Source organism: Phragmites australis, chromosome 5 (assembly GCF_958298935.1).
Source record: "Phragmites australis chromosome 5, lpPhrAust1.1, whole genome shotgun sequence".
NCBI lineage: Eukaryota > Viridiplantae > Streptophyta > Magnoliopsida > Poales > Poaceae > Phragmites > Phragmites australis.
Window position 1 is genome coordinate 44068911 of NC_084925.1, and position 13443 is coordinate 44082353.

A 13443-nucleotide genomic window follows, 5' to 3' on the forward strand; every position below is an offset into this window, starting at 1 on the left:
GAAGACATTAAATCTGCCTTTACAGGTCATCAAAATAGCTTGTATCTACTTAAAGAAGTTTGTATTTATCTTAAAAAGTTACATCTTCTAAAATTTGTTCAACCTTGTCAGGTTTTTTTCTGCATGTTTTGCTTCACTGAATGAACACAATATAGTTTGTGCATATTTGCTTCTCAGATGGTTAATGACCGTAGAAAAAAAATAACAGAAATTGTACTTCAAAAAAAGGACATACCCTAGATTTGCTTCCTGATCTGGTTCCAGATGTATGTATATGAATTCTCCAATGATACAATTTATTTGTGCTGCGAAACACAAAACCTGATTCAGCATGCGTGATTGTACTACGTACAAAAAAAAAAGCAAAACCATGCATGATTTTCTTGCTTATGAAGATATGCACTACTGAAGAAACATTTATGTATTTATGTAGGTTTCAAAGAGATGGATCTAAACCAGCTGCCACCTGACTTTGACTATGATTTCATCTCAAGACATATTGAAGATGCAATTGAGAGCAATCCAAAAAATTGCACTCAGCCTCCCCCTATCCAGCAAGACTCCCCAAGCATTTCTGATGTTAGACTCTCTTTGGAAGAAACACATTTACAAGATGTTTAGCAAGAAAATACCGATAACACACTGGTTACTGTAGGGGATATTGTTGTTTCAGATATTACTGGACAAGTTCTGCATGAAGAGGGTGAGGTGTGGTCTACGCCGCAAGTCCCCTATACTGGTATGACATTTGGCAGTGTAGTAGAAGCAAGGGGATACTACAATGCATATGCTAAGAGAATTGGTTTCTCAATAAGGACAAATACCTCGCGCAGATCAGGAATTACAAAAGTGCTGGAAAAAATCCAGTTTGTCTGCAACAAAGAAGGGAAAGGGAAGAAAAGCAAAACTGATGAAAATACTGAGGAGCCTACAGATGATTCAGATGAAGATGATTTTGAACAAGATGATGTTGATCTACCGCATGAGTGAGCCATTAAACAGGGTGGGGGGGGGACATGGTGGCAAGAAAAGGAAAAGGGAGAAAATGAAGTATACGCAATGCAAAGCAAGGATGACTGTGAAGCTAATTGGTGCTAGGTGGCATGTAATTTATTTCATAGCTGAGCACAATCATCCACTCATTACAAAGCCCTCACTAACAAGATGGCTTAGATCACACAAAGGCATATCTAAGGAAGAAAAGGCTTTCATCACTATGCTGCATGGCTGTAACATGACCACATGGCGCATTATGCAGCTAATGGCTGAGTTCTATGGCTCCATTGAACTAGTACCGTACGTAGGCAAAGATGTCAGTAACTTCCGGTCCACACTTCGTACCACTGAAAAGTATAAAGACATGCAAGAAACACTAGACTACTTTGAAGAGTTGAAAGTGCAAGATGACCCTGATTTCTTCTACAAGTTCAAGTTGGACAATGATTATAAGATTCAGAACCTATTCTGGGTGGATGGTTCAGCAAGGAAGGCGTATGAGGCATATGGTAACTGTGTTTCATTCGATACGACATACATGACTAATATGTATGACATGCCCTTTGCCCCCTTCATTGGAATAAATAGACATGCTCAATCGTTCCAGCTAGGATGCGCATTCCTAAGGGATGAGAAGACAGATAGCTTTGTTTGGCTTTTCAAAGCATTCCTTGAAGCGATGAAAGGCAAGGCTCCCCTTAATATAATAACAGATCAGGATGGGGCTATGAGGCTGGCAATTGAGCTTGTCTTCCCTAATACAAATCATCGAAACTGCCGGTGGCACATAATGGATAAAGCTTCTAGAACAATTGGTCCATACCTTTCATCTAATCAAGAATTGAAGGATGAGTTTACAGACTGTATTAACTACAGTGTAACACCTGAAGAATTTGAGGCGAAATGGGATGCTATGATTAATAAGCATGGCCTGGGGGACATACAGCATTTTCAGCATTTGTATAGCATCAGAAAGAGTTTTGTTCAAGCGTACTATATGCATTGTTTCTATCCTTTCCTCCAATCAACTTAGAGAAGTGAAGGGTTTAATGCAGTGCTGAAGAGATATGTGAATCCAAACTTATCAATACTGTTATTTGTGAAACAGTATGAGAAAATTCAGCAAAAGTACCTTATTGCTCAGGATGGTCAGGACTTTAGGACTGATGATAATGAACGACACACATGGTCAAAGTACCCTATTGAGAAATATGCATCAACTGTGTACACAAAAGGTATTTTCTATAAATTCTCAAAGGAATTTGAAAAGACTGCAGAATATGATGTGCAGGAGCATGAAGTGCCCTACCAATACAAGCTAGTACCGAATGACAAATTTGTTAAAGACTATGGGACTAGGTCATATATTGTGACAGCAATTGAAGAAGAAACAAGTTACTATTGTGAGTGCAGCAAGTTTGATAGGGATGGGATAATTTGCTGCCACATCATGAAGATTTTGATCAAATTTGGTGTGAAGACCCTGCCTGAGAGATACATATTGAAAAGATGGACACAACAAGCAATTCTTGTTGACACAGATATGTCTGCTGATGCAAACATTTCTGTTGATATTGCGGCTAGTGGTATGTCTTTGCAGAACAAGAGAACACTGAGATTCAGCAACCTTGCTTCTGCACTTGCAAAATTTGCACGTGAAGGTTCAAACTCAGATGATGCTCATTCTATTGTTACTAAGCACATCGAAATGATGCAATCTGAACTTGCAGATCTAAAAAAGAGGAAGAGTAAGAGGAAGAAGACAACTGTTGTTCCTAGCAATGACTTTTCTGTTGCAAATGTATCTCAGTCTCTTTCTAATGCAACTACGACAACTTCACCTCCTGGTCATGCCACTACAGCTACTATGTCTACTCCTAACCCAAATGTGCCTGCTCCTGCAGATTTTTAAGATGCTTCATATCCTGATAGTTCAAGATTAGTAAGGAATCCGCCAAGATCAATAACTAAAGGGAGGAAGAAGTCAAAAAGGTTGTCTAACGGGAAGAATGTGCAACCAAAGAGAAAGAACAAATGCAGCATTTGTCACTCTGAGAATCACAATGCTGCAAAATGTCCTGGAAAAATAACTAAAAGAATCCCAAGCAAGGAGATGCAACTATTCACATGACATTAGTATGCTTCTTTTTAGGTTTGTGGCAGGAGGAATGTATGCAGTGGAGTTTTCTTAAGAGTTTGTGTTAATCTGCTTAGTTAGCGTAGTAAACTGCTTTCTGCAATCTAGTAAAGTGCTTGTTTGGTTTAAAAGTGCTTTCTACAGACTATTAAAGTGCTTTTATTAGAGGAATATATTACTTCTTTTTTATTGAACTGTTGTGTTAACACAACAATCCGGAACACTCAATCACTCAGATCAATCCACCCCCCAAATGAGTACACGTAGCAAGCTCAATAGTCATCTAGTTCGCTGGATACATAGGTAAATAGCACATAGGTAAAATGTATTTTCAATTTTGCTTTCTTAACAGGTAATATATATTTTCAGAGGCAACTACATTTCAGCAGCGGGTAGGAAAAAAAGAAGATAGATGTTACCTAAATGATGTTGAGCTTTGTCTTCCAGTGCGTCATGTTTTCAGGGTGACTTAGCCATTTGTATGTCAGTAGTTTGCGTATGTTTGGCATATCTTTTTCCTTGAATGTGGGTAGCTTACGACCGTCCCAGTGTTCACAATGCATAAGCATATGGAAACCGCAGTCATATCTGTGAAAAAAAAATCTGTACACATTGCCAATGAAAACATCAAACAAAGTTGCAAAAAAGCATTATGATAACTTACATATTGCTCTGCAACGGAACCTCGATGTCTATTAGTCGATAGCTATCTATCTTCTTCTTCGATTGCGTATAATATGTGATCCACAGACGCTTGATTGCAGATACCAAAGTACTGCAGCAACTTTTCAGCTTGTTATCATGTAGGGACCTCATTGAGTCAAGTACCTCAAAAGCACATAAATGATACAAGTTACTTGTGCTGAATATGAATAGAAGACCTTATTGATAATGAACATAATGACTTTAGAAAAGTACCTCAAACCATTGTTCCCGTAAGTTCAAGGACAATAGAAAGTAGTGCCCAACTTCTTCGTGGAGACCCTCGACCTCCCACATTTGAAGTACAGGGAACATTACCTGGAAAAAAATGGAGAAAAACATATTGTGTCTAAGAAATGCCAAAAAATGTGAGGGAAAAAAGAAAAAGAATGAAAAAAGTAAGAAAGAATGTTACCAATTTAGATCTGTCAAGATGGGTCAAGTCTCTCATGAATGCCCTCTTTATATCCCCATGATCCATTTCGCCCCTCAGGAGTCGATGCTGCATATAGAAAAAAATACAGGGGGGAATTTATAAACATTTAGAAACCCATGTTGTGTCTTTTCCTGGGTATGTATAGAGGCAAAAAAAAAAAAAGAATACTCACAGCAACCCTTAGTGGCAGTACACGTTTAGCAGGGCTTGTATTATCAGGTTCGTTCAACAGATAAATCCCAATTTCAGCTATAGTGTTGATTAACTTCCCCCCTGGTTTGACTGACTTTGAGAGATGATTTAAGGTGACCCAAAAGTCCCATACATTGATTATAATATCACTGCATGAACATTGAGAACAAAAGAAGAAAGATTTAACTTAGTCAAAAAAAGACCCACTTGGTAAGGTCAGATGCTCAAGAACATGGGAAAAATACTTATCAGTTGTATGGATTTGCTTATGAGCATGGAACAACTTGCTTTCAGTTTACTGTCATTTTGCTTATTGATTGAAAATTTCAAAAAGTTGCTTCAACTTGTATAGAATTTGCTGTACAAGTATGAAAAACTTGCTTGTCCAAAATGCATGCATTAGCTTGTAGATAGACAACAGAAATGCTTCTCCAAGTTACTAAAATTGCTTTTTCGAAGACATTACTATTGCTTACAGTTTCTAAAATAATTGCTTTTATACACCTAGTACAGATAAGTAACTTAGTAAAAATTAATCACTAACTTGCATAACAATGATAAGTAATTTGTTTAAAATATAATCACAAACTTGCTTAATTATAATTAATTACTTGTTTAATCATAACTTGTTTTACCATGTTTTTGTTTTCTCTGTGTTTGGTAAATTACTTTTTATGCTAAAAAAAGAAGAAAGGCTTATACAAAATTGCAACTATCCGTGCTGAGCAGCTGATAAAAAAGAACAGGGTATGAAAAAAAGAATGGTGATGAATAAGCAATAGAGAAATACATACTCTGTCTCATTGGAACTTTGGCTTGACCTTGTAGTCCTTCCAGTGGCTCTGCACACCGCATTGTACACCATGCAAACAAACTTGCTGCATTTAAAGTTATTCTTATTATTGTAGTCAATAAATGGAGATCTCATTGTAGCTGGGATCTTCAAAATCCTTCTGGGGGCTGCTGTACCAGATGTACTTGGAGCAGTAGAAGGTTCAAGATTGATTGCTGCTGGGGTTTTTTCTGCAATTTCATCAGTTTGAACTACTGCAATGCTTTGCATAATTGCTGCAGCTTCATGCATCTTCTTTTCTTCTATGTGCCTTCTTGCATCTTCTTCCATTTTGTGTAACAATTCCTCAGGTTTATTTGCAGCGTTCTTTTCTTCTATGTGCCTTCTTGCATCTTGTTCCATTTTCTGTAGCAATTCCTCAGGTATGTTTGCAAATGAATCATCTGAGTCCTCCTTGTTACTGCATTCAAATTGTGGTGATGTGTCTTTCTTGGCTATTGTATCAAGTACAGTGAGGTTCCTTAGGCCTTCTTCAACCTTTGTTTGCTCTAAATTTTTTTGTTCATCCTCAATCCCATCAGATTCAATGTCAATGAACTTCATGATGTTACATTCTGGTGCCGGAAAATCCCAAGAATTGTTCCTAGCAATAGGTGCTGTAACATCTTTTGTCTCTAGGACATCATCTGTTGATTTGCTCTTGTTTAAAATGAAGTTTTCCTTCACACTATCTGCTGGGACAGGTAGCCTTAACCTCTCCCTCTTCAATTTCTTCCGAAGCTTCTCACTACAGTCATCTTGCTTAGCAACTCTCTTCTTAGTGCTACTACTTATTCCATGCTACACATCTTCTAGATGCTCTGGTAACCGTAGCTCTATGACTTTGTTGTTAGCCAATTCTCCAACTCCTTCTTCTTCATGAACAACGGCTATTCCTGATGTTCCCTGCTCCCTATCTAGTTCATATTGTCCTTACTCCACGCCTCTATCCTTCCTTGTTCGCCTAACCAGAGGTGTTTCCTTTTCCTCCATGTCTTCTTCAATATGTATTTCACCATCATTCATATCTTGTTCTTGTTCTTCCTTGTCATGACCTCTCAGATTCTGCTCTTCTGATTCTGCATGCGCACTGGACTCGTTGTTGCACTCCTTCTCACTCAACTCATCATCATATTTGCCCAAGTCCTCCCCCTCATGACCTGCACATGCTTCGTTTCCACTCTCTGAACCTTCCTCCTCATCCTCATCTTCGCTAGAGTCTTCATCTTCATCCTCATAGTCTTCGTCCTCATAGTCTTCGTCTTCATCGTCGTCGTCTTCGTGTTCATCACTGTCTTCATGTTTTTTGCTCATCCTCCTCCGCTTGGATTTCCTTTGACTTGGTTGATCATGGTACACAGAAGGTTGGTGTTCCCCCATGATTTCAGATACCACTCCTAAAAAGGTGCCCATCATTTGTGTGATGCGAAAGCATACTTTGCTGACAGCTTCAGAGAGCTTCCTCTTTTTCTGCATTGAATTCATGTAAAAAAGCTTCTCCAAGTTACTAAAATATTTTTTAAACACTTTAAAAATGCTTAAAGGTACTAACAAAAATGCTTAAACAATCAGTTCAACACAAGGCATGAGTGAAGGGCTGACTAAATTGCAAGATATGTTGCACTAAAAATGTGTAGAAATGACTTGACGATTATCAGGTACAAAAAAAGTAAAAAAGTGACAGAATGAGTATAATTTCATGTGACATTCATTCACCATGACAGAATGCCATAAAACTTCGACATGATTGTTACACCCTAATACAGGATAAAGTTTGAAACAATGTCGATTCCAACAAATAGCAAAAGTTGGAAACTTAACTTTTTAGCAACACCACCAGAAAATGCTTCTCCTAAGGTAGTAAATGCTTTTTGAACACATTAAAATTGCTTAAAGTTACTAACAAAATTGCTTTTCACACCTGGTAAATTGCTTTTATACACCTGGTAAATTGCTTTTACAGTTACTACAAAATTGCTGGATGCAGATTGGAGTATTGAGATAAAAAAAATTCATTATGATTTTGCCTATCATCGGATATGTAGCTTTGATCCAATACTTCTAGTGGCATATTCATGGCTGTTGTAAACGAGTAGGTGTAGCTTGAGATTTAACATTAAAGTGCTTGAGAGGATAAAAGTGAAATGCTTTCAATTAATAAGGTGCATAACAAGAATATGGGACAGACCTCAGCTGGTAAGCCTGGAGTGACCTTAGATGAAACAAAGCTTTCAATATCATCCATATGTCCCAGAAGTGACTCCTGGACAACTAAGTGGCATGAACTTTTAAGCTGAAAAAAAAGGAGACAGAACAACACGAAAGAAAAGTGAGATTTTGTAAACCCTCTTGCAGGGATAAAAACTTGTACATATTAATCTGAACTAAAAAAAAGATTTGAGAATAAAGTTCACGCACTGTTAAGCTTCCAAATGACCCATTTCTGTTTTTGTCAAGATGGATGACTTTATCGATGATTGTCCTCTTCCATGCCCCAATTCTTGGAATGCAATCAGGAATTTCATATCCGTCAATGACCAAGGAGTCTAGATACAGGAGCTGTACATATAAAAAGGAATTTAAAAATCACAAACTGCCAGAAAAAGAAATTATCTTGTGGAGTTCAAAAGATGAAAAAAGAAAAATAAAAAGAAACTGCAGGACAAGCTTACCACAAGGAAAAATAAGCAACCCTTCACAGAATTCCTTTTGTGCATTTGATGTACAGATTGTCTCAACGAATCTACAACAAACTGACACCAATTCAATGTATTAACCTTGGATAAGTTGACCAGTGCAGGATAACATTTTGGACTGATGCCAAGGCAGGTGGTTGGGCACAGAAATGATGAAACAGCCAACATAAGCCATGTCCTTAGGTAATCTTCATCAGCATTCTTGTTAGCTTTCAGTCTCTTCACTATTGAACCAATCTTCGGTGCATTCTCAGTATCATATTTCTCATGTATAAAGTTGATGGCTTTTACATTGAAGTCATACAACACCTTGTCTCCCTTCTTTGGCAAGCCAAGAATCCTATGCACTGATTCAGCTGTGACACTGATCCTCCCTCTCCCCGGGATCACAATCTCACTGGATTCAGCATTGAAATTCCTTATCACCCACTTGGTAAGGTCAGATGGTAGTGTACTTGTCCCTATACTGAGCAACCCTCCAAAACCAACTTTTGTAATCATGTCACGCTGTGCACCTGACATGCATTTGTACAGCTTAACCAATCTTGATGGTGAAACTCTGTTCCTGGCACCCTGAGTCTGGGGCATGGCATCATTTAAAAAAAAGCTATACAAAAAGCCACGCTATAGAAAAACTAAAAAAGCACTGCAACACAATACTCCCCTTAAAAAATCATTACTTATAGCAGTCGAAATATGCATGATTTCCATGTTGTATTCCCTCCAAAAGCAGAAAAGCAAGTTAACATTGTTCAGATAGAAATTCAGGCTTTTCCTATTTGAACCAGTACTTGATCAGCATCAACGCTTAACATAGAACTGCTCTAAAAGTGAATATTTACAGATAGAGTGTGACACCATCACACCAAAAAACTAGATGAACAAAAAAGTCAGATCACATAGCGCAAAATTATAGAGACCATGGGCCTACTGAAGTAAAACAAAAAAATAAAATGACTTTTGTTATACGCACCCCACACTGCCGATGATGGTTGCTACGTGATGTAGAAGCCACATCCTCTTTTGTTTTTTGCCTTGTCATTACCTATGAAAAAATTACAAACAAAAATAGACACATGGAGATCAGAGGAGCTATGTGAAAAACAATGGAAGAAGAAAAAGGATGAATAATTAAAAAAGAAGATCAGCGTGTATGCATGTGGAATGTTACTTACCTGCTTAAACAAATTTGCTAATACGAAAAAAGTAATTTGCTTATCATACCATAAGCAATTTAGGCTACACAGTAAAAAGCATTAAAATGCTTATAATACATAAACAAATTGTCATATTAGTAAGTGTTAAAAAAACAATGATAAAACATAGTATCAGGGGAGATGTCGAATAAAAAAAGGAACCACACAGATTATATATATGTGATGACCCAGTAAATACATAACAAAGTTTTTTAACCATTCGATGATAATACATAAATGACATAAAGAAAAAAACCTTGTATATATGTATGAATGTAAATCCACTCATATCAATAGCAATTGTGAACAATGACATGGGCTAGCTACAAAACAAGCATTGAACAAAAAAAGAATGAAAGATGAAAAAAAATACTCATCTAATGTTTGTTGACCTTAAAAAACCTTGTATATATGTATGCACAAAAAAAAGTGAGCATAAAACCATTGTATGAAGAGTGAATGGATCAGGCTATAACTATGATGTGTTTTAGGCAATTTTGTGCACACTTTCCAAGCATTTCTATGCAGTTTAGTTTAGCACCTGGAATCGGAAACCCCACCCCTTACGTTAGACTAATTTGGGGAGAAATCACCAATCAGGAAACCCTAGCTCATAAGATTGGGGAGAGAAAAAATCACATGCGAGAGAACCAAATATGTGCACACTCAGAGGAATCCACGAGCGGGTACAAAACGATTTGCACTGGATCATACCGTATTCCCGAACAGTTAAAATATGTGCGAGAAGCGAAAAAAACAACACATTCAGACGGATTTGGGGGGGGGGGGCTCACCTTCTGTGCAATCCTCCTCCCCGCCACGCTACTAATTTGGGCTAGATCAACAAAAAAACGCGAATCAGAAAACCCTAAATCGCGCGAGAGAAGAAAAAACACAGCACATTCAAACAGATTTTGGGGGAAACTCACCTCCTGTGCAACCCTCCTCTCTCGCCGCGCTACCGATTTGCACTGGAACAAAAGGAACGCGCGAATCAGAAGACGAGAGCACGCAGCTTGCTTTTTTGTGTTGCGAGAGCGACGAACCTGGAGAAGAAGACGAGAGCAACGAAATGAACTAGCGCGGTTCCCGATGTTTGAAAAAGGACTCGCCTCGACGGTTCCGCGGCTAAAGCTTCGCTGACGCGTGGGTCGGTATACGGGGTGCGGGCAGACGGACGTATCTCGGACGCGCGTATCTCAATCGCCGTATGAGTCGCGCATGCACGCTCAGATGGAGAACGAACGGCGATCCGAGCGTGCATGCCGAGCGACGTGGGCATGCACGCTCGGAATTTAGTCATTGGGCATGTATATATATAAACATTTCATTGAATCACTACAAGAATTCATTCTCTATTTTTTTATCTCTTTATCTATAATTCTACTACAACACGTTATCACACATTTTATTCTACCGCTAATAGATCAGACAAGAAGCAAGGCACGAAGGCCTCGATCAACAGAGGCACATGATGCCTTTCTAATGCCGATGCCAACCACTTCATCCGAAAGGAATATGCGCCAAGCCAAAACAGAGAAGACAACAGATAAGTACTCCATTGCAACATCAAGGGATATTCATCCTCGCAAGCGATGTTGCTTCTACATTGCGCTAAGAAGCAACCGACCAGACGAACAGATGCATCTGGCTCTACACGACGGCGTTCATCAGCCACATTCAAACAACAAGAAGAAATCGACGATCCGAGGCTAGAGATGGTTGATGAAAGAACAAGAAAATCCCTATAACGATCGCCACAGTGGTTCTTTTGGTATTCATTTTTTTTATGATCAATACCTTCTTTTCATGGTCTTTGACGTCCACCGCATCACGTTCCTCACCGTCGCCACGATCGACGCTTCCTAGAATGCTCGGGCACCACCGGTCGTCACGAGCCCTCTCTTCAGCACAGATCGACGATGATGCCCACCCCGTCATCCACGCCCTCATGCGACGATAGCCCCATGTGAGCCTGACGGTGGTGGCATGCCTGCGCCCGAGTCGACCACGACCTGCATCCGGCCGAGAACTGCCCTCCGGCGGCACATGGCGAGCCTCTCTCTAGTCGGTGCTCCTCCAAGGCGGGGCTCCGCGCGACCGGCAGTGGCCACTAGCCCGAGCAACCATGGCACCCGACCGGCAAGGCATCAGCGGCCGCCCGTACTCCAGTGTCCGTCGTCCGCCGTCCATGATGGCCAACGGAAGACCCCGCGCGGCACACCCCATAACACACAGTGCAGATCCGGTGATCGGTGGCGGCCAACTCGAGGGAGGGAAGTCAGCCCGCTAGCCAGCGACCCCTCCCAGACCGGCGCATCCACGCTCCATTCGGACGGCGACGCTTGAGCCCTAGCGGCCGACGGCACACGGGCCCCATCTTCCACAACGGCGGAGGTGCCCAATCCGTGTCGGCGATGGCGCATGTCGGACACGCCTCACGGACGGCAATTTGCGGTGGGCCAGGCCCGCACTAGCCCTCCAGTGGCGGAAATCCCGCACCAAGCAACCGCTGGCCACATCCTCTAGCTCTTCAATTGGGGATAAGGCCCACAACAATTTTATAGAAAAGCCCTATGATTTTATGTTAATTGTAAATCTGATGAATAAACAAGAATAATAGTTCACTGTTATTTATGTTTTAGCCCCTGTATTTATTGGAAATTACAGAACCGGCTAAATACATTGATACATATTCTATTATTTACAAAGTAGTCCTCTGACTATGCGGTAGTCCTCTGACTATGCAAATATTTCACTATAAGTAATTTACGTAATGTAAATATATATTCTAGACCCTCAGTTCTTCAGGAATTGCATAAGTGACATGTACAATTGCATGTATTACATGCTATTATGTTTATGATTGTGTTATTTTTGCAATTAAGATTATTGTCTTCCAAAATTACAAATTAATTCACCTTAATAAGGCCCAAAGAGCTTTTATACCCTAAAGTGCTTAATTAAAGCAGAATTACAATGCAAAATTTGAAGTGACTACCTCAACTAATATCGGTATAACACAAGGTCATGGATGTTATGAAATCTACTGTAATATTTGCCGATTACGCTTATAATAGTGAATTACTCACGCCACTACTATACGGTTTACACCATTTTTTTAGTGACTATTGCCAAAGTGTTAAACCGTTGCTATACGGTCTACACTATTTTCGGTGACTATTGTCAAAGAATTAAATCACTATATTTGAAGTCTACACCATTTTGGTGATTACCTCCATTTAATATTTGAGAAACACAAGATAATAGAACAATAACATCTACTACATATTTGCATATTATCTACTATTACTGTGAGATCTACATTTTATCATCTTGACTTGATCATTATCTTCAACGTGTTATTTTAAATATTCTACTTAGCATAACATAAGGTAATAGGAACATAGACATCTACTAACAAATGTCAGATTATGCCTCATACTACTGCGAGATCTACACCATTTTTAGTGATTATCTTCAACATGTTAGCTACATAATTTGAGGTCTACACTATGTAATTCAAGTCTCAACTTGACTTTACAAAAATTTACATTTTTATTATAACATTACCATGATAATTTTTAATTTACCTACTGTAAATTAATCAAATCTATGGTCAAATCCATGTAAAATACAATAACCGGAAAAGAGTTCGATTAACTCATGTTTGACGGTCATAATTATCTAACATGGGCATAGGACGTCAAGGTTAGTCTTGCGTACCATGGAATAGTAGCGGCACTACCACCTCCCCAAGGGGGAGATCCACAACTACCCGATCAAGTTAAATATGGAGGTTTATACATAATAAGGCATCATATCCATCCGGATCTCAAATCTGAGTATATGATGGAAGAAAATTTGAGCACTCTATGGCTAGCTCTCAAAACCATATATGAATAACAATAGACAATGATTCTGCTCGATGCAAATCATGAATTGACACATTTCTAACTCTAGGACTTTAAGTCCGTCGGAAATTATAATCATATTGTTCATAAAATCTGCTCAAAATTATAGTTTTGCGAAAAAGAACCTACAGATGTTAAAAAGTTAGATAAAACTTTATTTACCATGCTTTCAGCTGATAGGATCTTACAACAACAATACCAAATACTAAGTTTATTCTGACTATGTATTACTTCAGACCGAAAAGCATAATAAACTCCTTCTAAGAAATCATCATCAACGTCTAATTGGTGATATTTCTTTACCTAAAATACATGCTAATGTCCAAAATAACAATAAATTCG

At 39.0% G+C, this 13443-nt stretch overlaps 1 protein-coding gene across 1 annotated transcript; it reads left to right on the forward strand.

The window, feature by feature from the left end:
- The first annotated feature begins 444 nt into the window (after positions 1–444).
- On the forward strand, positions 445–2908 carry LOC133918112 (protein FAR-RED ELONGATED HYPOCOTYL 3-like). Its single transcript, XM_062361857.1, has 4 exons — positions 445–579; positions 674–739; positions 1259–1873; positions 2105–2908. The coding sequence occupies exons 1-4, from the start codon at positions 445–447 to the stop codon at positions 2906–2908; spliced, it is 1620 nt and encodes a 539-aa protein (XP_062217841.1).
- The last annotated feature ends 10535 nt before the right edge of the window (positions 2909–13443 follow it).

Excerpts from the sequence above, each read along its gene's own strand:
- LOC133918112 (XM_062361857.1), top strand. The coding sequence starts at position 445 with ATGGATCTAAACCAGCTGCCACCTGACTTTGACTATGATTTCATCTCA. Across the intron at positions 740-1,258 it reads GCCGCAAGTCCCCTATACTG|CTAATGGCTGAGTTCTATGG; the intron begins GTATGACATTTG and ends CGCATTATGCAG. Across the intron at positions 1,874-2,104 it reads CAGACTGTATTAACTACAGT|TATGAGAAAATTCAGCAAAA; the intron begins GTAACACCTGAA and ends TTTGTGAAACAG.